The 27363-nt window shown below is 37.6% G+C and overlaps 1 protein-coding gene across 1 annotated transcript; it reads left to right on the forward strand.

Moving 5' to 3' along the window:
- Positions 1 to 1848: 1848 nt before the first annotated feature.
- SLC25A16 (solute carrier family 25 member 16) lies at positions 1849 to 25688 on the forward strand. Its single transcript, XM_063307548.1, has 9 exons — positions 1849 to 2072; positions 4634 to 4726; positions 11106 to 11239; positions 12309 to 12372; positions 14451 to 14572; positions 17122 to 17188; positions 19011 to 19173; positions 21140 to 21208; positions 23325 to 25688. The coding sequence occupies exons 1-9, from the start codon at positions 1973 to 1975 to the stop codon at positions 23479 to 23481; spliced, it is 969 nt and encodes a 322-aa protein (XP_063163618.1). The 5' UTR covers positions 1849 to 1972; the 3' UTR covers positions 23482 to 25688.
- The last annotated feature ends 1675 nt before the right edge of the window (positions 25689 to 27363 follow it).

Here is a 27363-nt window from a genome sequence, read left to right on the forward strand (position 1 = left end):
CATGCACAAAGCTGGATGTCCTGGGGTGAAAACTTGCTCCAATACTTTGCAGCACTGCAAGAATTGCTGCACTGTTTTAATACTCTGTGCGGTTGAGGTATTAGACAAACATGCTAAAGAACATAACATATCTTATATCCCCCTACTTTGGTTCAAGGATGCCTGGCTAGCTACTCTTGAAGGATACCTCTGTGTGACACACTTTCTTCCCCAGCCCAGGGCCAAGGTCACCTAAATTTGTATTTTTCTCAACTAAAGTTGAATTTGTCTTGCCATCTTCTGTGGATACAAGCTTTACTATTTTCGCAACACATGGTACTTTGCTGGTGACTGGTCAGATGATGGGGTAGGGAAAAAGCGGGATATAACCCAACACCTCTAAAGGGGACTAGGTAAAGGATTCTACTACTGTCCATACTAATTGCTGAAGACTAATGTTCTTCAATGTGTTATCAAACTTTTATTTTTGTTTATATGCAAAAAGAAAGACAACCTGGCCTGCCAAAAGAATTCTGATATGATAATTAAAACTAATTCTACATATATGTTTACAGCAAATTATACAACTGATGCTGTATGCAGTCCAGTTTTTTACAGAGTCACAAGAGTCACAGTTATGATATGCTTGTTCTGTAATCCTCTAAACTACAGTCTATCCCCAGCCTTTAATAGCATAGTTGATACTGTAGTATTAGCAAGTAGAAACTTCTGTACATTGGCATGATGAGGATGGTAAACTAGAAAAAATAATTATGCTTGGCAAAATTGAAGTATGCAGGAAGGGAAGACGACACATAAGTGGGTGTGACAGTCAAAGAAATTACTGGCAAGCTCTTGGAGAATCTATGCATTATTCCTACACATGGGTCCGCAACTCCCACTCTTTTTGTCAAAGTGATGAATGCAGTTTTGTGCCACAAGCTCTGCCCCTTTTGGAGAAGTTGTGATGTCATGATGCAATGTAAAAGCTTGCATCAGGAGTACGTGAGGCTGCTTTTGTCAGTATGAACAGTGGGGTTCTGCCCTGTGGAAGCTGCTGGTTAAAATGGTGAGTGCTTGCCCTTGCAGTCATCAGGAAGCCCACTCAACAGAACTAAGTAACCCATCCTTCTCAGTTAGATCTGGAACAACTCCTGCCCCCCAATCCACACAACCCCGACCTTGCCTGATTGTCAGAACACCTTGAAGACCTGGGATAGGCTGCTCTGAGCACCCATCACTGAGGTTGTGCTTTGCCTAAATGGTGAACAGTTTCCATTTCCCAGTACAACTGTTTTATTCCTGTTTTAAGTGTCGTATCGTTTTTAACTGGTGACCCCCCAGAGTTATGTATGAGTGGACAGCTGTAGAAATTGAAATCATCCATCTATCCTGACCCTCCAGTTGAAACCTGGGGCAGCCCCCATCTGGGCTCAGAAGCTGAAAAGCCTAGCAGTCTGATTGATACTTGGATGGGAAACCTTGAAGAAATCCCAGCTTAGCTGGGAAGTTGAACAATTCTTGGAAGAAGTCAGCAATCAACTACTTCTGTAATAGCGCGGAGAAAGCCGCAGGGTGCCGTGGTTAGTAGCTGGGCTTGGACTTTCACCTTCGCCTCCTCCTAAAGGGACCTCTACACTAGTGTTTCTCCACCTGGGCAACTGGAAGACGGGTGGACTTCAACTCCCAGAATTCCCCGGCCAGCAACTTGGCTGAGGAATTCTGGGAGTTGAAGTCCACACATCTTCCAGTTACCCAGGTGGAGAAACACCGGTCTATAGGCTGGCCGCTGACCCAGCCAGCCTCTGACGTTATCAGCAGGCGCCGCGGGCCGGAGAAGCCTGGCGGCGGCTGCGCCTCCCCGCCTCACTGGGCGGAGAGGCCCGGCCCGCCCGGCACCATGTGCTGCTGGAGGCGCTAGCATGGGCTGAGCCCGCCGTTGCCGCTTCCTCCTCGAACTGGCGCTCGGAAAGGCCGGCCAGCTGTCGGCTTCATGGCCACCGAAGCCGCCACCGCGGCGGGGCCTGGCGCCCGGCTGCCCTCGTCTCCGACCCAGCGAGATTTCTACTGGCTGCGCTCCTTGGTGGCCGGAGGTGAGTCCGGAGGGGAAGCCGAGCGGGGAGAAGGGCGCTTTCTCTTCGGGGGCCGAACGGGGATAGCTTCGCTCTTTCTTGGCCCTCGAGGTCTCCTGCCCCAAAATGGCCTTGAAACCCTTAAAACTTGAAAAAAGCGTGGCTAAATTTCAGGGCCGCGGCCGGAGACCCTCTGTGGGCTGCTCTCTAGAATCTGCCCTTTTCCCCCTTTGCCTAAATAGGGTTTGGAATCGGTTTCGGGTTTGAGGGTCGCTCCCCTCCCTTCCCCCTTAATATAAAGCCCTACATTAGGTCACCTGTTCCCCTTGCCTCTCTGCCTCCTCCCTAGGTCGAAAAATGTGGGGGAAGAATATCACTGGGCCCCTGGAGAAAGGAAGTTGCAATGGAATTAAAATGACTGGTGAAAAGTTGTAGGGGAGGAGTAACACCTAGGTAAAAGCTGGTATTCTCTCCTAAACGGTTTCAGATAGTTTGTATTTGGGTATAGGCTATGAAGTTGGGTGTCCATGCTCCTGGTTTGGTGATGGTTAACAACTTAACAACATATTGATATGATTCCTACCTGGGAGATATTAAAGCTGAAAAGGGTCCTACAATGATTATGAAATTTTACATAATTTCTTTTTTTGTGTGTTGGTGTCATTGTTGACTAGTCCCTGCAGTTTTCTTGGCAAGGTTTTTTGGAAGTGGTTTGCCCTTGCCTCCTTCCTCAGATTGAGAGAGAAAGACCAGCCCAAGGTTGCTAAGATGGTTTCGTGCCCAAAATGGGACTAGAACTCACAGCCTCCTGGTTTCTAGCCTAGTGCCTAGAAACACCAAACTGGCTCTCATATGATTTCTACTGATCTGTAAAACTTGACCTGAAATTGGTCATGTAAAAAGGCAGACTGCGATTTTTGAAAAATGTACAGGTGCTGTGATTTAATCAGGAAGAGCTGTATATTGCAAGAAAGTAGAATTTATTGCTGAATTCTATGGTTGGCTAAAATGCAGGAGTTCCATAAAACCTTTCTTTTTCATATTATTATACTTTTATCCCACCCTTTTTCATATATAACTCAAGGTGGCAAACATACCCCTGCCTCCTATTTTCCCCCAACAACAACCCTGGGCTGAGAGAGCGGGACTGGCCCAAAGTCATCCAGCCGGCTTTCATGCCTAAGGGAGGCTTAGTACTCACAACTCCCTGGTTTCTAGGCCAGCACCTTAACCACTACACCAAACTGTCTCTCTTACATGCCCATAATATTTTATTTCCCTGCTTTGGAGGGATGCATAGGCAGTTCCAAAATCTCATTACAAAAGTGAGGGCAGACATGAAATCTTAGAAAACATTCCAGCTCCTTTAATTGCTTCCTGTCTGGATCAGCAAAAATATAGATGATTCATCATTTTTGTACATTTTTTCAAAAAGTGAGCAGGACATGGAATCCTGAGTATTCAGGGAGGGCTAACAAATCATATACGTTCATGAATTATATGATTTTATGGCTTTAAGGAACTGATTAATTCTCAAGAGTTTCTACACTTCAGAGCTGATGCGGAGATTAAGATAATAGCTGTTTTAGTATTACTACATTGAGTAATGCTATGTGGCTGTGTTTCCAAAGAACTGCATATAACAACACTCCTTTAGGTGGCCACTATGATACTTGTTTTACAAATGGAGGACGGTGAACTGATTTTTTTTTTTTTTTTACTATAAAGCTGGTAAAGGTGTAGGATTGCTAAAGGTCCAAGAAAAAAAAAAAAACCTTAGCTTCCTCCCTTGCATCTAACAGCTATGTTAGCAAAACTCAGCTATGAATTTTTTATAGTATTGTAGATGTGCTTTCAACAGATTAAGTAAATTGCTTTTAAAAGCAGAGACGTGAAGGATGATAACCAATGTATGTACTGGATTGAGGTAAGACTTGAATTAGAAACTTCCTGATTTAAGCTCTTAGGTGTTAAACTCCCATGTCATTTTTTGGCAGTAATAATAATTTACTAAACTTGTACATCACCCAACTCTCAATGACTCTGTTTCTTTAGAAAAACTATTGTTTATGAATGGTCCTTTTAGATTTTAAATACTCTAAAGGGTTTCTTTTGATTTTGTATTTTTTCTCAGTGTACTTTCTACTTTGGAGTCCCAGGTGCTCTCTGAGCCTTGTTGTTTTCTTGCAGACATTTCATTGCCAGACTAGGCAACAGCTTCAGTGCGAGGAGGGAGTGGGCCTTGCTGAGAGCAAGGCCCACTCCCTCTTTGCACTGAAGGTATTGATTAGTCTGGCAGTGAAACATCTGCAAGAAAACAACAAGGCTCAGAGAGCACCTGGGACTCCACAGTTCAACCCTGAGCTACAAATATTCACTTTGATTGGTACTTTCTACTTCATCAGAGATTGAGAAACAACAGGACAATTTTGTTAGGAGAGATTATAACTGTTGACTGAGAGGAGCCATGCTTACTTGGTGCAGGTTGAACCTTGAAAAGATAAAAGTTTAAAAATAACTCTTGCTAAATATCTGTAGCATTTAGCAGTTAGTAAATAGTATTATTTTTGCTTGTTGGAAAGGTGTTGCAGGATGCTGTGCCAAAACAACCATTGCCCCATTGGATCGAGTAAAGATTTTGTTGCAAGCTCACAATCACCATTACAAACATCTAGGTAAGAAAATTCCTGTATTTCTTATGGCATCTAATGTCATTGCTTGTAATGTTGTGATTTTTATCATTAATAAAGTAGATTTCATTTTCAATTTGCTTCTGTAGTTGCAGTTATCAAATATATCAAGTGAAGTTATTAATGTGTTTAGACCTTCTGCTTTTCTGTAAGATTTTAAAACTAAATTCTAAGTTGTAAGCTAGGTCAGAACAAGAATTAAGATGAAGTTTTCTTTCTGGTTTTTGAATAAGTATAAAAGATTAGGGTTTTTTTTTTAGTAGTGTTGGTTAGGACTTTGAATACATGACAGTAGTCTTCAGTGTTTTAATGTCTTGGAGCCATTTTAGTTCAGTTATGATTTGGGGATGTGCTTCTTTTATAACCATTTTTCTACCTGTACTTTATTGTAGTGCCACTATTGTTATTTACATTAGCTCAGGAATAACAGCAAAAGTAAGCCAATAAAACCACATCAGATACTCATTCTAAATGTAGGATTAAATCAAAATATTCCTAAAAATATGGATGTGAGAAATTCATTTTGACCTTTTTATGCTGTTCATAATTTTTTATTTACTGTGTTCATGGGAACAATGCTGAATTTTGAGGAGAGCTTATACACTTAAAATTACACTTAATTGTAAACCTAAAGTGACTATTTTAGAAAACTGGAATAGATAATTCAGATGAAAGTCATCATTAAAATGTTTTAGGAGTTAGAGAAAGAGAGGTAAACTTTTAAAATAAATCTGTTCCCAAAGATGTACTGTTTTGAAATAAATGGTTTTGTGATTCCTTGACGGAAAGGAAGCAGCATATCCTGTGGGTGTTTACAAACTAGTAGGAAAGGCAGAATAACTATTCTATCTATCTATCTATCTATCTATCTATCTATCAAATTATATCACTGCCCATCTCCCCTCAAAGGGGGGGGTTATTGATTTAATAAATAAATATAATATACTATTGAATGATATATAAATAGTGTCTCTCTGGGTGTATGCTTATATATGAAATTATATATAAATAGCACTGATAAAGAACTATAGCCTACAATAGTTTTTTTTAACCACTCTCATCTTGCAAAACCACTTTCTCTCTTGGAATTGAAGAGAAGCAGGGGAAATCCCAAGAACTGGGATTCTTGGGATTTACCAAGAAATCTGAAGTTATACCAGTCATCCTGATGGGCATAACTATGAGGAAGGTGTCCATCATTCTTTCTATCCTGTCCAAAAAAAGCTGGAACCAGCTGTTTGGGCTGTGGCCAATAGAAAAGGTTGTTGAGAATTTGATTGGCCTGCAGCTCCAGAGGGCCCTGGAAGAAGTGAGTTATCTGAACCTCTTCCAGTTGGGCTTCAGACCTGGCCATAGAATTGAGATGGCATTGATTGCACTGGTCGATGATCTTTGGCAGCTTGGGATGGGGGTAGCATAGCCATTGTGGCCCTCCTTGATTTCTCAGCAGCCTTTGATACCATTGATCATGGCATCCTTCTGGACCATCTTTTGGGAGTGGGAGGAATGGTGCTACAGCGGTTCTCTTTTCTCCTGGGCCAGTTCATCAGTGTTGATAGGAGGGAGAGATTGGACCCAAGGCCCCTGCTTTGTGGGGGTACCTCAGGGCTCTATTCTCTACCTGCTCTTATTTAACATTGGCATGAAGCTGCTTGGTGAGGTATGGTATCATCTATATGCTGATGATATTCAAGTTATACTTCTCTGCCTTGGGCCAACCAGGTGATACTGTCAAGGTTCTTTCCCAGTGCCTGGAGGCTGTAAGGATTTCAGTGGGGGGGGAACAGGCTTAGATCAATCCTGGCAAGACAAAGTGGCTGTGGGTTTTAAGCCCCCCCTCTATATTTTCCATCTTTAAGTTGTGCACTAAGCTGATGCTTATATTTTAATCACCTCCTATTTGGATTACTGTAGTGTGCTGTACATGGGGCTGCCCTTGAAGAACATTTGGAAGCTGCAGCTGGTCCAGAATGCAAGTGTGGGCAGTTTTTTGCATTTCTCATTATGCCCGTATAATTACACCCGATTGGGTGTAATTCAAAGTTCTGGTTGTCACCTACACATTTGCGGGAGCACGTATCTCCCATCATCTCTGCTTGGTATTCCAGGTCTAGCAGAGAGAGGGTGTGATCTGGGTCCCTGCCATTAAACAATGTTATTTTATTGGATCCCAGAGTTGTGCCTTCTGTGTGGCAGTGCCTGACCTATGGAACAGGATTTTGTTGGTATGCTAGTTGTACCGCTGCTCTACAGAATCCCTGATTGAGCTGATGCATGTGGTCTCAGATGTGGGGAGTTGGAGACCCCACAGCTTTTGGTCTTGGGGGATTTCAACATTAATGGTGAAGCTACTTTAACAGGTCTGGGTCAGGATTTCATAGCATCCAAGGGCTTCACAGAGATTATTTCAGAACTTATCCTTGAGGCAGATCATACTCTTGATCTGGCTTTTGTCTTAAAGCAGAGTGATCTGTGTCTGTGGTTCCCAGAAGAGATAGTATGTCCATGGATGGACCACTACCTAATAAAGTTTGGACTAATGCAGTATATTTCCTTCTGCCAGGGCAGACACCAAATTGAATTGGTCTACCTATGGAGGATGATGTATCCTCCTGGATTCCAGGCAGTTCTGGGAGATGTTCTTCAACTTCATTGACTTTATCAATTACTTGGTTGAGACATGAATACTGAAGTTTTCTGAGCACTTGGTAAGGTAGCTCATAAATGTCTTGGTTGGAGTTTGTAGCACACCCTGGTTTACAGAAATATTGAAAACAATGAAATATGAGGGCAGGAGATTTGGGTACCTGGTGCAAACCCAGTGGTGAATATGAGTTAGCATAATGATGGCATCCACACAAAATCTATGTAATGGCAATCGGAGGAAAGAAGAGCATTGGATCATTCACCAGATTGTACCCATGAAAAAAAATCCAAGGGAGTTCTTTTGAATTGTCATCAGTGATTCCGAGCTCCATTGTGAGCAATTGAACATTTTTTCACATATAACATTTGTGTGCTGGGATTGAAGCCAGTTCAAGCAATATTGTTCCTAATTTTGCTAGAATCACAGGTGAGGTAAGTCAAGAACGATTCCTAAGGATCTTGTGATTTATGTTCAGGCAATGTGCCAAGGCCAACCTTGGAGATTTTTATTTATTTATTTAATTTTTATCCCACCTTTATTATTTTTATAAATAACTCAAGGTGGTGAACAGACCTAATGCTCCTTCCTCCTCCTATTTTCCCCACAACAACAACCCTGTGAGGTGAGTTGGGCTGAGAGAGAGGGACTGGCCCAAGGTCACCCAGCCAGCTTTCATGCCTAAGGCTGGACTAGAACTCACAGACTCCTGGTTTCTAGCCCAGCACCTTAACCGCTAGACCAAACTAATACATGCATGCACTAGTAGAATCAGAAGTATTTCTAGTAAATCATGGTAGGGAACCATCCCAATGTTGCTGAACTCCAACTCCCAGCAACTGATAGCATTGGCCATGCTGGCTAACACTGCTAGGAATTGTATTTTAGTGATATCTGGTGGGACATTGGCTTACCTCTTTAGTTAAATAGCTTTCTTTTCTCATTTGGTATTATTCAGTTATTATTTCTTTCCAAACATTCTAAATTAATCTCCTAAATTAGCTACACTCAAAGTGATAATTTGCGGTATCCAGTCAAAACATGTATATTCTGAATTCCAATTTTTGCCAGATTTTGACAAACTTTAATTTGTAAATTTGTCCCACATTGAAAAACATTCTGTATGTATCACATAACAGCATGGGCTGTTTAAACAGGTTAAAGTTTTGTTTAAAGCTTTGTTTAAACAAAGTCTTTGTTAGCTATTTGCAACTTTTTTTTTTCAGTGGTCTGAGCTTGAGATATACTTTTTAACAAGTTACTGTATTGTTTGAATGACTTCAAAAATGATTTGTTCTAGTTGGCCTAACCCTAACCCAGCATTTGTCTCCTTTTTTACTTTTTTCATTCCTGTTTCTATCCCTTCTTTTATTGAATTTCCTGTACTTATACAGTATGGTTTTTAAGGGGGGTTTAAACCTTTATAAACACTGCCAATTGGTTGGAGTACAGAGAAGGGGGAAGTTAGAGATTAAACACCTATTTACCTTTTCCAAGCAGCTCTCTTTTTCTTTTCCATTATTTTTAGTACTCATAAACAACAATAAATAGCAATACAGTGGAGACTTCAGTATTAAGTTCAATGATATAAACTTTTTTCACACTACAAAATAATTAAATGCACTTTGCAACAATTATTGTTGCTGCAATCTATACATGCAACACTAATAATTAAAAGCCAAAGCAAACAGTTGGGGAAAGAGTGGGGGCTAAATGCAGCTCCTGCGTGAGAGAAAAGGAGGTCTGCAGTTCTAATAGATGGGCTCTCAACATTTGATTTTCTTGTACCTACTGTTTTATTTGAATGTTGGGTCTTAAATTATTTTATTAGTATATTATGATTGAATTTATTCTCTGCTATGGATTCTTTCTGATCTACTCTTTTTTAGGTTAAATTATTTAGGTAGTTGGCTTTTAAAATGCTTTCTAAGCAGTTCAAAGGAGAACTTTGGTTTTAGAGAGGGCACATAAATTATTAAATCACTTGCTGTTTTTGGTCTTATTCAGAGGTTTTTCAGTCAGCTTGTTGTTTGTTTGTTCTCTCGATTTTAAAAACATCTTTTCCAGTGATGGTTCTTTCACTTCCTCAGACTAAGGAGTCACTTCATTATGAACAAATGTCCCTTTTCTAACTCAAATCACTCCACATTTTTCCTGCTCTTCTAAGTTTGCCACAAGTTTTTGAAAATGTGCTAAATACCTTTTTTCAGCCATGGTTGATTTCTTGCTGTGGAAAACTTGATAGTGAATATAAAAATGGAATTTAGGAAATAAAACTTCTCTTTCTGACTTCAGAGCAGATTTTGCATAATTCAGACTTTTGGGAAAGTCTGGCTTGTTAAAACTATAGACCATGCTGCTGTATGCTAAGCCATCATTTGTTTTAATCATTGTTTATTGAAATAGCATGGTGTGGGAGCTCAGCAATGGCTATCATCTTGCTTTTTCCCTTCCAGAATCCTCTCCAGCCTCAGTTGTTGAGAGTAATAATGGTTTTCTGCCATTTTGTGATGGTAAACCAAGAAGTAGTACTACTATGTTAAATAGTGCTTAACATAGTTTAAAACAAGGAAAAACAAAAGCAAAAACTCACACAACTTTGAACTTCTCCCTAAATCCAGACAGAAAAAACAAACATCCTTGATAGATCCTCTTTTGTGTGAGACATGAGTCTGCTCATTTGTCGCCACTCTACCTCTTGTCTCTGCCTCCCCAACCAACAGCAGGTTGTCTATGTTTGTGTTACGGTTTATAAGCCACAGTGGTTAGATTTATACAACATGCTGTGCCAAAACCAAGCAGACCACGTTCTGACTTAACTAAAATGTAGATCCAGTGTTCACCTAGAATTTAGAACTTGGATCCTGGTTGAGGCTATCAAGCATATAAGCAATGATATAGTATAGATAACTTCTATATTTTACCTACCTACCTATTCAATTCTGTAGTAGCAGTTGCTTTTGATAGCGGAACGATGGTCATAATTAAGATGGATTAATTTGTCAAACCATAGTACAATTAAAATAATGTTTTTTGATTATGCATTATCAGTTTATTAGAAATTACAAATTAAAGCATAGCTTTCTCATATAACTCATCTGTAAGAGCAATGATGCTTTTTCAGATACTGTTTTACATTTCTACTAGAATTCTCACCATCATTTCCAAACTGGAATTTAATTCCTGAAGCTACCTATTTTTGGTTCATTTTGCATAATTTTCTTGTGTTCCCATACATACATCAGATTTATTAAATATATTAGCAGTGGAAGATTAAAATACTGTACCAGCTTTAACTATGGGAGTTATGTTAATTTCTTCTAGCACCTATACTTTTCATATACTGACATCAGTGTTCTTGGTTTTGAATTATGGGTCATTATAAGAAGTCATTATAATTATCTAATTTTTCACAATGCATTTTATCATGTTTCAGCACAGTATTTAATATTCTTCATTCTCTATCTATGTACATTGTTCAAGAGTTGGGCTATATATGCTACGTGGTAAGTCTTTTGAAATATTTTGTAAGAGGGAATACTTTTTCTGTTTTTCTCTCATTTTTAAATATAACGCTTACAGGTACTTGCAGTGTAGTCAGATACGAGGTACTTTTGACAGCAGAGTTTTCTAGACCTGTAGAATTCTTCTCATGTATGAGCAAGTTAAAAGGCTGAGGTATGTATGGTAACTCTTAAGTCTGTTTTGTGATGCTGACAGGTGTGATTTCTACACTTCGTGCTGTACCGAAGAAAGAAGGCTTCTTAGGATACTATAAAGGAAATGGAGCAATGATGATTCGAATCTTTCCATATGGTGCAATTCAGTTTACAGCATTTGGTCAGTACAAAAAGGTAAATAATCTGTGTCTTGTTTCAGCTACATGGTATGAAGTGGCTTCAAACTTTAAAATTGACAAAAGGTTCTGTGTAATTATTGATCACCATAACCTTTTCTGACAGGGTGTTCCGATTAAGCATTCAGATTCTTTATGTACATATGAAGGTAAATGCTATTGCTTTTTCTGGGAAAAAAGATTTTAAAACTCTGTAATTGATCTAAATACTTGTCAATACATATTTTTGTAGGTGGCTGATCCAGAACTCTACTTTGCTGAACTCTATTAAAAGCAAAGGAAGAAGAGTGGAGCAGTGATTATGGGTTTATTGACTTAGAGAGGAACAGTCTTCCCCAGAAAACGATGCACCTGGGTAGTGGCCCAACCCTAGTCCTGTAATTCTGTAGGAGGATGTTCCAGGAGTCCTTGTGTCAACTGGCCCTCCCAGCCCAGAGTCAGAGACGCCACTTGCGGGGGTGGGGGGGGGGACAGAAGACAACCCTCTCCATAGGGCTTTTGTTTTCAAAAAGAAATCCCAAGAGCAAACTCATATACTGTCCTGAAACAAGCCATGATTGCTTGACTTGCCTTTATGCATCAGGAGAGAACAATCCTTTTGGCCTGAGGGCCTCACAGAGTCTTGAAGTGGCATTACTCCAGAAATCAACAGGAGGGGCAGCCCAAAAACAATCTGACTTTATTTCATCTGCTTTCAACTTTCATTGACATTAAATGGAATCAATGAGTTGTTTCCAGTTATGCATTTGTGTGTCATGCATTTAATAACCCCTCATACTAAAAATCACAATCTCATAAAAACTTGCAGATGTCTCTAAGACTAAGCCATAATATGGTTGGTTTGTTGTTGATTTGTTAGTGTGTAATCATGATTTATGGCTTAACATTGTACATAGTGCCTTCAGTGACTTTTCAGTAAAACCATGCCTTAGAGCAGCGAACACTCAGATTGTTGGGCATAGTGTGATTATTTTAAAAATTGTTATGGCATAGGGTAAGGAGTAATGAACTTCTGTCTTTGGTGTGTTAAGAGTTTTTTTCACACTGAAAATGTAATCATTTTATAGGTGATAAAGAACAAGCTTGGCATTTCCAGTCATATTCACCGGTTAATGGCTGGATCCTTAGCAGGTATTCTCCCTCCTTTTCTTCTCTCACTGTATATGTATTCTTTTCCTACAATTTCTAAGGTTGTAATTTTTTTTATTAATTAAAGCCCAGCTTTGAAGTTTCTATTTTTAATCAGATAAAAAGTAAAAAGGTCTCCAGCAACTTCCAAAATATAAGCAAAGAAGCCATTGTAAAAGGTTTTGAACAATGATACCAGAGCTTCTACTTTCTATCCATTTGCCATAGCAAGGAGGGATACTGTACTTCATCAAAAATGAAAATTGTTTTCATTAGTGGCTACTTATTTATTTATCTATTTTTCAAACTTCTATTACTGCCCATCTCCCCCAAGAAAGGGAAGCTTTGCTTGCCTTTGGAAGTTCAAAGAACAAAACATAACTGAGTTAAGATTTTCACCTTCTGCTAATCAGAGGTAGACTTTATCTACATAAGCAGACTTCATCAATGATTATTGTAGCTACTAAAAAGTGATCAACCTAGATTCCTAGTCTGATTGTTTAAATAGGTAGTGCTCACAATGCACATACATGTCTCATTGTCACATTGTTAATGTGTTGCATGAAGAAATACTTCTTTTATTCTAAGCTTGTCCATTAAGTACTTTATTCAGCCTAGTATACAGATTCTAGTATTAAAACTGAAAAATGTCTCTCTACATGATTCATAGATATTAGTGTGAACATTATTCAGATGAATCACATACACTTCCATACTTTTGGATGGACTTTTTTGGCCATAGTAACTTTTTTCTAGTGTGTGAAAATCTAATGAGAAATTACAGTATTTATATAAGAGCGAATCTGGTGTAATGGGTAAGGCATCAGGCTGAAACTGGGAGATCATGAGTTCTAGTCCCGCCTTAGGCACAAGCCAGCTGGGTGACTTTGGACCACACACTCACTCTCAGCCCCAGGAAGGAGGCAACGGCAAACCACTTCTGCAAAACCTTGCCAAGAAAACTGCAGGGACTTGTCCAGGCAGTCTTTGAGAATTGGACAAAATTGAACAGATTAAAAAAAATCAGTATGTTTATTGAAATGTGTGGACTGGATTGGAAAAGAAATAAGAAAACAAGGAAGAAGAGGGAAGTTATAGAAGGGAAGCCATTGTAAGAGAAAGCTTAATTGCCAATACCTCACTTATTCAAATAAAGTGATGACAGAATATATCTAGAGCAAATGGAAAATACCATGCCAAATAATAAATGAGTGTGTGGAATGTCTTCATATTTGTAGGTACAGTGTAAGAACCAATGAGCATGAAGTGTTGTATCAAGAATGAAAAATCAATTGAAATGCCTTTGTACTTTCTGTGATGGAGTTGATCTGTGGTGCTAATGTAAAGTTGCGCATTAAAATAGTTGAGATGTTGAAAATAAGCTTTCCAAGTGCTTGCAAGACCAAAGTTGTCATCCTAGCACCAGGGGGAAGGCATTGGGTTTAAGAATAATCTGAGGAAAATGCCTTGAAAAGTCTATTGTAATGCGTCAGTTGGGATTGGCAAAGGTAAAACTTTATGGTGTGAACTTTCAACTTTGGATTTCCTGTGCCTTGTGTAATTCAAATCTGAGCAGTAACCTTCATTGGTAGATAATTGCCTTACAGTTTCCTTTAAGGAAAAAAAAAAGATTGTAGCAGAGGGGAAAAAGCTTAATTTCAACTATTTAAAAAATAAGTGCTCCTTATCCCCCATTCCTTTTAAAGACATATTAAGAACAAAAGAATTTAAGCTTTCCAAATTCAAAACCAGAAAAAAGTACAGAACATGTTTCTCCACATCATTATGCTAACTTTAAAAAAAAAAAATGTTTAGGAAACTAAAATTTATCATCCTTTTGCTTATGAAAGTAGGTCTACTGATTTCAGCAACGTAGGGTGTAATTTTGCAAGAAATCTGAATCTTCTGATCTTTCAAGGTTCTGCATAATATTCATGTGGGCTGTCCTCTAAATTTTGATGTATTGCTTCCATCATCTTTATATTATGTCTACAGTAAATAGGTATAAAAATCAAATATAAAGCCTCATTTTTAAAACAGCTGAGTATGTGCTGATTTTTTTAATTACTAATTTTTGGAAGGTATAACAGCAGTGATCTGTACATACCCCCTTGATATGGTGAGAGCACGGCTGGCATTCCAAGTAAAAGGGGATCAAAAGTACAGGGGAATTATTCATGCATTCAAGACCATTTACACAAAGGTAATTGTCTTTGTTTTTCTTCAGCATTATGGCTTTACAAATACCTGTTAATGTTCTGTAATAGTTTTCAGCATTTGTGGAAGATGGTTGACTGTCAACATCAAGAAACATGGATTTGCAAGCTCAGCATATATTTATAAGGGTAGGAAATAAAGATCATGAAGCTGCTCCTCTGTTTAACGTTTCTCCTAGCCCAGTTGGCTGTTTGTGGGCACTTGATGAAATTTGTACATTTTTAGTCAAAGCAGTTCTTAAAAAATGTATACCAGCTACTTGTGATACTTACAGAATTTACAAAATAAAACAGTAACATCTAGTACAAAGAAATCAGTTGGAAAAACAGCAAATGGCAAATCAGAACAAGTAAAAGAACGCAGTGGTGAAAGCTCCATTGCTCTGAAAGAGAATGAGCTTTGCTTGTCTTCAGAACAGAATCTGAGCCTATGTTTCCCTGCTGGCCGAGAGCTGCCTTCGTACACCTTGCTTAGTGCAAGCCTTTACTGCAAGTCACTGGAAGATGGGAAGAGCTGTAAACACAGAAGCAAAATTGGAAAGGGACTGGGTTTCGTTCTTCTCCCCTGCACTGTTATTTTCATATGAATGAAATATGTGCACATCTTTAGTGCCTCTCATAAGTTAGAATCTGCAGCAGCATTCCTCAGTCGTTTTAGCTAAAAAAAGGTAGTTATAAAGAAAAGTAAGCCGAGGACCATCTTAAGGAGATACAAATTAACATCCGTTTGTATAGATGAAGGTAGTCCATTAGAAAAAGTGATGTTTCATAACAAATGGTGACCAGATTTGAATAAACGTGTCCCTCATTATAGGGTTTTTCAGCCAAAACAACTTGTGGTACTAGCAGTGCAATAAAATATTTATTTTAATTTTCCAATTTCTTATGCTGCTTCAGTTTAATAAGCCTTAGCAATATGAATAATGAACCATCACTAGGATTCATTAGTAAAGATTGCTTGATTTTTTTCAGTTTCTTCAAAAACATGTCCTCCTTGCACAATCTTTGGGATCCAAACTTTGCTTAGTGCTTCTTTTTAGAAACTAGATCTCTGCCTGTGTAGCTCTGGATCATTTTCCTCAATAAATCAATGAACAAATATAATGCTTTTGACTCATTTGTTTAATTGGGTTCTCTTTATCTAGTTTTAGGACTTGTGTGGAGAACAGATTGCATTTTATGTCATATTTATGCAGAAATACTGAAAATTCAAAAGAGCTCACACGCTTTTAAGCCCCACTGTATCTAAAACGTATGTCTGTTATACCTAGTCCTTTATAGTCCCTATTTCATTTCATAGTTGCCTTTATCCCCTGTGGATGGTATTACTTCTGTTTTAGGAGTGAGAATCTAAGATGAGGAAAAAATGCCTCACTTCAGATGCTTTCAAGTCATGCTCTACTAATTGGCAACAGAGATATGTGCACGGCTCACAATTTGCAGTAACTGTAGCTGAAACTGAGTCTTCATCCCTGATTTTGAGTCAGTCTGTAGTTAGCAGTACAGGTAGTCCTCGACTTTTGACAGCAATTGGGAACAGAATTTCCATAGCCAAGTGATGTGGTTGTAAAGTGTGACTGCATTGCTTAGTGACAGCAATCCCTGCAGTCCTGGTTGCTGTCGTTAATGGAATCCCACGTTTGTTAGGTGAGGCAACTTCTTGCCAGCTTCCCACAACCAAAGTCAGTGGGGAAGGTAGCCAAAAGTTGCAAGTCCCAGGCCTGACTATTTTTTTATTGTCAGATCCTGGGTAGACAAAATTGTTCTGTGATAGCTGAATTAAGTACAGCGAGGTGTGAAAGATATTTTGATGCATGTATGCTTTTGATATGGAAATATTCTGGTCCAAAGTATATAGATCAGCTGCCTTTAACCAGGTCTGCCCGACAGATTCCTTGGATGTCCATAGCCTCCATCATACATTAGTCATGCTGGATGGAAATGACTGGTGTTGTAATATTTTGGATTATAGGGTGGGGAAGGATAGACTGTATTTGTCCAACTTGAGATATACTATAAGCACAATTAAATAGACCAAAAGAGTAAAGGAATACCTTTCCCACTTCAGCAAGACCTTCCTGCAACCTTGTATCCAATTTCTGCAGGACCCTGGTATGGTGTCTCAGTAGGTTGTGTTGAAAGATATGGGATAGATATAGCGCATGGCACATAAATTGGTTGCGGGTCTACAATTTCCTTTCAGAGAAATTGAGTAGCCAGTTTGTTGCTTCTAGATGTCTGGATCAGGCCCTGGCTTATGTGGCACTTTTGTAAGCTGCTGCTGCTTGCATGTGCCTGCACAGCTACTTTGCTTTGCTAGGAAAATGAAGTGAAGTGAAGTGGCTGTGCAGGCACATACATGTAGTGATTCAAACTGCATTGTAGGACAACTCTTTCAAATAATGTGCACTGCCCTGGCATATAGTATCTGAAAAAATGGGAATTAGAGCATTCTTTTCAAAATTTTCCTATATTCATATGTGTAATTCTCCTAAATATATTTTTCTGTTCTTGCTCTTACTGGCTTTTTCCAAAGGAAGGTGGTATGCGAGGGTTTTATCGTGGACTTATGCCAACGATAGTAGGAATGGCTCCATATGCAGGTGAGTAGAACTTGAACACGATTCTTTCTTGGTGAACCTCTTCAGGTTAAACTTTGAATTGAAAACTGTTTTCTTTGCTTCCTTTAAAATAGAAAGTTTACTTCATGTATTTTTGCACATGAACAATTCAAGAAGGAAAGCTGCTGAAACTAAGTTTGGTTATAGTGCATGATGTTAATTTTCTGTTGTCTTTTCCAACATTTCTAGAAGAATTTGTTGGACATGCTCTCAATTCAGGCAGATGTTTAAGTTGAAAGTCATCTACTAAAACAATTTTATTTCTACTGTTGACTCTACTGCAATGTCTGTTTTTAAAAAATCAAAATAAAAGTGAAATTTAAAATAAGCACAGCTAGAGTCTCATTTTTTGAGCAATACTCTTGACATACTAATCTCTATTGTAGACAGCATCTCCTGCTTTATACTGTGATGATGTCAAAATAATAATCTGTGTGCGGTGTTATCATTGCACAGTTGCCTCCATTATATATTTGTGTCCCAACATCTGCATTAGTATGTAAGTTGCAGCATTTGTGATAATGTTGTGACACATGTTACATCATTTGCCTGTTGAGACCCATGATTCTAGACTATATTTATGGACCTAATCTGTTTGTCTCCCTTAATAATGCAATTCTGATATTTTGTGTGGTTCTTTGGTCAAAAATTCTTTGATATTGACTGCAACTTCTGAATATTTTCTTGTCTCCTCCCTCCTTCCCCTAATGGAAAAGTTTCTATTTAATGTAAACTGAAAGTCGTAGCCTGGGAACCATATCATTTTCTTTTCTTGAAGAATCTTAACTCTACTTCCTTCTTTTTTAATGCATGTGCACATAATCAGAATTCCCACAACACAATGAAGTTTCCTTGGCATATGACTTGGGGTGTTCTGAGTTGGATTTTTTGTCAGTTATGCAGTAGAAGTCACAACCCAAATCTTATTCTAATAAACAAAAATGTTGATTTTCAATCATGTTTTAGCTCTGTATGTGCGTTGATTACTTTAGATCTTGAAATACTGGTTTGGGATTGCATTTTGAACCCTCTGCTTTGATGGAGGGATGTACATATGTTCTTTTTTTCAACTTTGCTAGTAATCTACACTAATTAAATCCCAGAGGTTTAGCTCAGCACAGGGTTGTATAATGCTTTCAGTATTTCTGTAAGCATCTTAAGTCCTCTTGGCTTACTGTTGATTAGGCTATTCTGTTTCTTTGGTTGTAATTGTAAATGCTTTTTGGAATTGTTTTTGTTTTTATTCTTTTTGTTTTTATTGTAGCCATATTTTAGTCCTCTGTAGATCAGAAGGGTTCCTTTATTGTAAGGTCTTAATGTCTAAGATAGTGGTAAAGGCAAGAACAATATTATGTAAAGGAAGAGAAGAGAATTATTGTAACATAGGAGCCATTTTTAAAAGGGTTCTTTTCAAAGGGAATTTTTCTGATTACCTTTCAGTATAGGGCACAGTGCACTCTTCGTGAGGACTGTTACATTTTTCTTGCAATCTGTAAACATTCAAGTAATTTTGTTGCCCATATACCAGAATTTGTCAGCTGTAAGTGATCAACAAAAAATGAAGTTTGAAAAACTCTGGAGACAGTTTCATGGTATACTTGATGCAGGGGATGATCAGACTAAAATTGAGGTCTTAGAATTAATGGATATTCCTTAATAGAACAGAGCTTGGCACACGCACTACTCACCTGTTAATCTAAATAGATTTAAATGTGCTTATTATTTGGCTGAATTGTGCCTATAGCATCTATGCAGTTTGTTGTTGAGGTAATGTTTCAATTAAAGATAAATTTTTTCCTTTCAGGTTTCTCATTTTTTACCTTTGGTACCTTAAAGAGTGTGGGACTTGCTCAAGCGCCTACCCTGCTCGGGAGGCCTTGCTTAGATAACCCTGATGTCTTAGTTTTGAAAACTCATGTAAATTTGCTGTGTGGGGGCATAGCTGGAGCCATAGCACAAACAATATCGTAAGTTATTCTAGTATTTTACTGCACTTAATGAAGAAATGTTAGGCTAGCTTGCATTAGGAATTTTATTTCCTTCCACCTTTAGGAATCATGAAATATAACATTTAACTTTCCATCTGCAAAGAAAGCCCATGGTACAAGTTAAAAAACAGCAACTAGCACAATCCCAAGGCAGGACGAATTTTCAGTATCCTCAGCAGAAGAGCTGTAGCGCATGAGTTCTGCCCTTAAGCATTTTCTATTCATTTCTTTAAAATCAGCTGAATGGATAAGTTTGCTTATTCATAGCGAAGCCCTCAGTCTGCTGCTTTCCTTGTCAGTTTATATGAGGTTTGCATGTAAGTAAACCATTATTCCAGATGCACTTTGAAAAACTGTAGCCTTAATGCAGCAGATTATGGATTGAGTTGCATTTGTCAAACTAGTGAATTGGCAGAGAAAACCAGAGTGCCAATGGTTGCAGTAGAAAGAAGGATATGGTAAATAATACATATTTCACCATAATTATGACTTAGCATGGTTTGAATTACATTTATTAAGGTAGTGGAGGGCAATATACGGTGCATATTGTGCCATCTCTGTTAATCCTTGGCTTTTCTCTGCTAAAGCTGGCCTGGCTAGTTACCTCTTCCCATGTTGTAACTGCAACAAAGGCGAGGCAGAATAAATTGAAATTTAGTGGCTGGCTCTGGCCACCTGTTGAAACTCATGACTGAGTCGGGCTTTCAGCTTCAGTCTGCTTAGTTCTCGTCCTTAGTTCTATTTACCTACTCTGCTCTACTTTACAGACTGTTAGGATCTCAATGTTTAGTTAGAAGTACGATTAGGGTTAAGCATTTAAGAAGAAAGATCACACATAGCTGGAACACACACTTCTCTTTCATGCAGCTTCAGTCTGTAACCTCCATTTTTTTCTTGGTTTTCAAATTTAAATGATTGAATTTGCACTGAGTAGCTGGGCTAAATGTTTATAATACCTTCAAATACCTGAGTTTAATATTCTGCTGATATCAGCAAACCGGATGAAAACATGTATTTTAACTCTTAGTGAAATCAAGGCAAAGGAAATACTTTTTGGTTTCTGGATTGTGACCTTTTGGGGTTTACTTCAACCAATTCATATCATTTTGGGGGTTGATGGCATCCATCCAGAATTAATAATATTAATACAATGTCATCCTTATGTGATAGCCAAATTTTGCAAAATCTCTTGTGCTGTTGTAGAAAATCTCATATAAGAGCTAAGACTTTGACATTTTTTTTACAAGTTTTGAAATATTTTTTTTAATTTAAAATTTCATGTGAAAACATGTGATACTGCCTGAAGAAATTACTCACTCCTGGCACCTGGCTATTCAATGTTAAGTCTCATGTATTTTGAAACTTGATACAAAATAAAACATGTGCTGAAGTGTGTAATGTTTGATTTTGTATATAGTGAACATACCCCTTTCTAAAATCATACTCTAAAAACCTTAGCATTTCTTATTTTATGGATACTCCTAATTCATTTATGGTTAATTACAATTTGGTATTCTGTCTATTATGATAGCCACTTTAGCACCACTTTTGGTAGAAATGTGAGATGTTTAATAAAAATGAAATACTTGGGATTGCTCTCATTTTTCCCATAAAGAAACTGTGCTAAAAATAGTTTTGTTGTTCTCCACTGAATTACATTCTTAAAATGCAGCAAGACACAATCCCAGATATTTTAATAAGTCCATGAAAAAAAAGAAAAAGTAAAAACTAGCGTTGGATACTAGGCTTTGGCATTGAGTTCTGCTGCCAGCTAGAGGAGATAATTCTGACAAGTTCAGCTCATAATTTGACCCAATATAAGGCAGCTTTATATTTTCCACATGTTTCTTATGTAAAGTTCTTTTAATTGCTATTTCATGGAACGAATAGTTGCAGTGTGACGTTTGTAACTGCAATTAAAGAAAATGCTCTTTCCCTTGCCCAGATACCCTCTGGATGTAACCCGCAGACGAATGCAGTTGGGAGCAATACTTCCCGATTCTGAAAAATGTCGGTAAGTTTCATCTTTTAAACTAAATCCAGACCTGCAGTAAAATCTATCTACTGTGTCATATTGGCTCTAAAACATTAACAATATCTTCTTGTTCTTTGGTTCAGAAAGATGTGAATTGTACACATTACAGTGGAACAATGGGAAGAATTATGAAAAAATCAATGCAATTTACTCCTAGCTAAAATTTGAGGGAAGATTGGTGTAAAATATTTTATAGATGGTATATAATTCTGTCAATTATTAACAGTATGGACAAATCATACACTAACAAATGCTGAAATTGCCATGATAAAGAATGGACATTCTGCCACATGTAGTGATTTTGTAAAAAAAAATTTTGGAAGGAAATACACCAAAATATTCAGAAAATTTAATAAATAAAATTTGAATTTAAACCATAAATATTTTTACTAAGAATTCCAGGAATAATTCGAACAGTATCACAGTCTACTAAGATGCATGCTGACAGTGGCAAAAACCAGTTTGCACAACATTGGAAAAATGAAACCCTGCTGACAATACAAGCATAGGAAACCAAAATTGGAGAAAACGCAGCGACGGCAAATCTGACTGTATAGATATTCATAGCAGAAGTTTAAATTCAACTAGAATGACTCTCTTACATATGATACTCAAACAGCAAGGCAGGTTTAGACATTTGGTTTTTAAGAAAAAAAGAAATTAACTGAAAAATACCCCATGAAACAATTTAAACAAATATAAGCAACAATCTCCAAGATTTCAATAGAAGGAGAAATATTTAATAAATGAATAGTGGCTAGGGACAATGGAAGGGAAGGGAAAATGAGCTGTTGAAATCTCTTCCTTTAAGATTTTTTAATGTCTTTTTTACTTTGTTTCAGTATTTCAGTTTTCTGTAGTTATACTATTTTTGCTATCAGCTTGAAGAATATAAAGCGACTATAATAAAGTTTCATATAAAAAAGAAAAATAAACTAACAGTAAGCAGAAGAGCAAAAACTAAATAGGATAAAGCAGAATATTTTTGCCAAGCTCTACAGGCAATGAAACAAAACATTTGAAGGAACTAAATCCTTCTGGTCAGACATCTGTAAAATGTACCCTAAAATCCATAGAAAGCACACAGTGTAAAAGAAGATGATCCATTGATTCATTAGCACCCACGCCATAAGGAGAAAGCTGACCTATGAACAAATTTTCTTGAATTTTCTTTCCAAAGTGGCAGTGGATAACATACTAAAATATGGCAATTCTACTATATTTTGGCACCGTAAGTTGATTTAAATGTCTTGCTTGCCTCAAATTAAAAGACTGTACATCTCTTGGAAGCCAACCTACTATAATATGTAATTAGAACTGCAACAGACTGCAATCTCTCTCCTGAAAAAAATGTTTCCACTCACTTCAGTGAGCTTGTATAAGAGATTTTCTTGTGAATTGAGCTTCATATTCATTAGAGTGGAATTTGGATTTTCAGGTAAAAGCATCAAAGATCTTGATAACAGGCTGTATTTTCTTTTTGTGTGTGTGTGTGTTAAAAAATAACTACATTACATCTTGCAAAAAAAAATTAAACCTCATTAGCAATAATTTAGCATGTCTTCTGTTTAATCCAATTGCCTCTAACTTCTACAGGTAGTCCTTCCTTAACAACCATTCATTTAGTGATGGTTCGGACTTACGATGGTGCTGGAAAAACTGACTTGTGACCTGTCCTCACACTTACAACTGTTGCAGTGTCCCTGCAGTCATGTGATCACAATTTTGGCACTTGGCAACTGGTTCGCATTTATGACCGTTGCAGCGTCCCGTGGTCACATGATCACCATTTTCAACCTTCCTGACCTGCTCCTGGCAATCAAAATCAGTGGGGACCATGTGATTCACTTAACGCCTGCCGCAAAAAGGGTCATAAAATTGGATTGGATTCACTTAAGGATTGCTTTGCTTAGCAGCTGAAGTTCTGGTCTCAGTTGTGGTTGTTAAGCGAGGACTATATGTGAAATCTAAGTGTAGGGGGACCTCTGTATTTTCCGATTATGTGCTGTAAAAGTACCTGCTTTTTAAAATGTTCTTTGAAGTAAACAGTTGGAAAAGCTTTGGTTTAAGAAGACTTACTCTGTTTTCTTTCTAGTACAATGGTCCAAACACTGAAATATGTTTATGGAAACCATGGAATACGAAGGGGATTATACCGTGGATTATCACTGAATTACATCCGTTGTATTCCTTCCCAAGCCGTTGCCTTCACCACTTACGAATTTATGAGGCAGTTTTTACACCTCAATTAAAGACTGATTTGATTTTTTTCAGTTTATAAAGTATTTATCAGTAAGTTTCAGAATATATTTGAGAAATCACTAGTATTTAAAATGCTTTGTTTAATATACAAAAATACAGTAAAAAATTGGAGGAGTTCAACAAAACTTGGAAAACAATTTACTATGTATATATTCTGCAAGAACCTTGATGGATATACAGTTTACTTAACTGAAACCTATACCCTTCCAAAATACTGTATGTTTGTGTCCAACTTTAAGAATTTGATCACTTTTTAAAATTTGGGGAATTAATTGTATTTTTTTTAATAGGTGGCCATATGCCTTAGCTAAAATATAAGTTGCAGGCACACTTCAAAATGCATTCCATGCAATTGAACTGGAATGCTTCTTTGCAGACGGGGTTAGGAGTGATGTATCATTCAGTAGTGTACAAACTTAATTCAGAGCCTGCTTTTGAGATCCCATTCATGGGTTAGTGTATAACATTACTTCCAGATTTTTGTAGTAACTAGATAATAGATGATACTTTTATCTCTGATGCATTGCTCCTTGACTGGAATCAAAAGTGGCGCTTAGGCTCTTACAAAACTTAGTTTAGCCTTGTAAACTATTCAATGTTTTTCTCTGAATCATGCTGCATTATAAATAGTTTTTGAACTTCTCTCAAAGTTGGAGCAGATACAGTGTAAGAAATCCTGTAGGTAGACAGATTGGTGGGTGGCACTATAACACACACATCCACTCACTCACAAACATACAGCATTCTGAGATTATGTACAATCTTTTTGATACAACCTCTTTCTCCTCCCAAATGAGATTGAGAAGAGGGGATAAAACTGCCCCATGGAATCAGTAATGCTCTTAAGCCATTTTTAGTTTGTCCCTACATTTGAAAAAATATTTTGCAAAGTAGGAAGAACTGCTTTTGAAGAAAATAAAGCCCCCTTAGTACAAAAAAAAAAAATTACACGATCCTTGGATATCGGTACTTGAGTTTCTCTATTATTAACAGTAAGAATGAATACATGTCTACTTAGCCTAATGTATTTAGCCTTCCATATTTTATTAATGCTGTTATTAAGAAACTTATTTTACAAGGAAAATATGTTTCACTTCATGAAGTTACTGTTTGGATTTCATATACAGAGTTTAATGGAAATTAAAAAATGATAGACAAAGATAAGCAGAAGGCTCTTCTGTGCCCATGTGGGATGCTGCTGAAAGTTGAAGAGATCCTGCAGTTTTATAGCATTAGATAAAATACAGATATAAACAAACTAGGGTACATGTCTTTTGGGGCTTTTAGTTTGGCCAGATAGTGTGTATCTGTGCAAATGCACATGGACCAAGATGCACATCCATCTACAAGAAGATGAGAGAAGATAATTAAACAAAAAATAATAATGCTAAAAGTCTACTGTCCTAAAACAGTTTTCAAGCATGAATTACAATTTGTCTGATTTGCAGCCTGGTCTGTTTTCAGCAACTGTGCAGATGCAGCTTGTGGTAGATAGCTCATTCTGTTACCCTTGAGTGATTTGTGTGCGCCTTTTGTTACAACCTCTCTGATTGGGGGCTGTGTTGTTATTAACGCCTTCCTCCTCACTTTTGAAATGAGCCTGCGGGAGGAATGGAAGCCTGAGCATTTCAGTCAAGTTCTTTTCAAATTATACAATGATGATGAATTGCAGTCTGACAGCCTACATCGGGACATCAGTATTTCTTTTTCAGGTGAACTTGCTCATATTAGTAATCAATCCTGTCCGTATTGCCTGGATGATGTCATGGATAAATTGCTTTCCTGAACTAGCCTTCTTCATTAGAAACCCTCCAATTTTATATTCCTGTTGCCCATTGTGAATTGTGGATGTCTTTTAAGGATTTGTTTGATCCATGGACTTTATATAGTAGAATTCTGATGATCACACTTAAAATTGTAAAACAATTACACCGCTTCTCAAAATTTTAATATAAAGCAATTTTATTTATTTATTGTAAATACAATATACCAATTATGAACTGATAATGGCTATGTTACCAAAAAGTAGTAGCTGTAAAATGGGTATTGCTCATGGCCTGCAACAGGGACATATAAACTTAAATTCTATGGTTTGACTTGAATGAAAATTGAAGGTATGTATCTTTAAATATGTAATTTGATATAATGCTGGGCAGAAACGTACCTATTTTTTTAAATAAAATGACTTGAATAACAATATGACTGAATATCCCAAACAGTATAAATATATGTCTTTAGAATTAACATTTCCCTTTTGTGCAGATTTAAGATATTGATGAATGATAAAAAAAGTCTTCAGTTAAATGGTCTTCTTGAGGAACTTCTAGATGCTGACATACAGCTCTGTAACTTCTGAACACTAGTTTTGTACTACACTGCATTTTGGAAAAGTAGCTATCTGAAAGTACCAATGAAACACACCTGGGGGTGACTCATGGGGCTGATTTAGAAATAGAAATTGAATTGCAGCATCTTTGTCATTTATATACATATTGCTGCTGTTTAGTCAATAGAAGTGTTTCCAAGAAATTGCCGCAGTTTATTTACATAGCAGCATTACTTCAGCAAAGGTCAGTTCTCCCCTGAACTTGACTTCTGACTGAATGGAAACGTCCATGCCTTTTGGCAACAAAGTGGCTTGCTATTGTCTACTTCCAAGATGTTTTCAACTTCCTTGTCTAGCATACAGCCTGGCATTTCCCAGTGGTCTCCTGTTCATCAGCCTGACTGTACTTTGCTTTTTTGCTGCCACCTGCTGACTCATTGTAAGCTACAAAGATCCTTGGCCAGCCTTCTGAGCATGAAGTTGATCTTGTTCATATACTTACCCTTGAGGCTCTGCAGAGCTTTGGATTTAGAGAAGCTTTCAGGCACTAAGACAGCCCCTCTCAGCCATGCCTTAAAGCATTGTCTTTTCCCAGCCAGCTGCAGCATGATCCCAGGAGCACATGTGGTTAGAGGTGCCACATGTTCATCCCTGCATGTTTGAAGCATCCTTTTGCTTTCAAAATGACGAGGAACCTTCGTTTCAGTCCCATTTAGAAATGCTTAATTGCAGCTTGCTCTGCCAGGTGGGGAGTGGAGGGTGCATTAAAAAGAGAAGTGTCACTACCCATTCGAAGGGTGAGGCTTCAGTCCTGCAGTTACAGCCACTATCTTGACTTTTTTCAATTGATTTGTATTGTTTTGGAGGACCTATTCCGGGTCAGGAGATTTATGCAATCTTTGTAAATGTCTTGCTGATTCTGAGCAGGTGGAAGTAGTTTTACTGGAATCACTTGCCTCTAGAAATGAAAAATTTCTGGAAATTTTAAAGTCACCAACCAATAAAAAGGTGTGTGTGTGCTATAAATGGAACCTTTTACTGATCTTAGTTCACTTTACTATTTTAAGAGCATGCAGTGCAGTCTGTGTAAGCTGATTTACCTGTACAATTATCCTGTTTGTGAAATTTAAAATAAAATCCAATTCCCAATTTTTAAAAAAAAATTCCAGCGTGGGAGCAGTGGAGAAGAAAAAACAAAGAATACGGACCTTTATATTTTTCTCCTCAAACCTTTACATCTCTATACTCCTCCCATTTTCAGTACTTATTAATGAATATTAAGTAGGAGAAGGAATAAACTGATCCTGCAGAATTTGATAATTTTACCCAGAAATCCCTAAAACAAGCAAAGCAAAGCTTACATTAGCATTTTCAAATCATGAAGTACTGCTTACAAATACTGCCACATCACAAAAAGGTAAATTGAAAGTTTTTTTTTTCCCCAAAGCCAATGCCAAATTACAGGATTACTGCTGTGATAAGGGGATCACCAGGTTGGACATGAGAGGTCATCCAGTCCAACCCCCTGCTCAGCGTAGGATCCATT

This window comes from Candoia aspera, chromosome 6 (assembly GCF_035149785.1).
Source record: "Candoia aspera isolate rCanAsp1 chromosome 6, rCanAsp1.hap2, whole genome shotgun sequence".
NCBI classification, from domain to species: domain Eukaryota; kingdom Metazoa; phylum Chordata; class Lepidosauria; order Squamata; family Boidae; genus Candoia; species Candoia aspera.

What these genes read in the sequence shown, in the direction of transcription:
- SLC25A16 (XM_063307548.1), top strand. Translation starts at nt 1,973, where the DNA reads ATGGCCACCGAAGCCGCCACCGCGGCGGGGCCTGGCGCCCGGCTGCCC. An exon ending in GCGCTCCTTGGTGGCCGGAG is followed by an intron (nt 2,073 to 4,633) that starts GTGAGTCCGGAG and finishes CTTGTTGGAAAG; the next exon opens with GTGTTGCAGGATGCTGTGCC. An exon ending in CATTTGGTCAGTACAAAAAG is followed by an intron (nt 11,240 to 12,308) that starts GTAAATAATCTG and finishes ATCATTTTATAG; the next exon opens with GTGATAAAGAACAAGCTTGG.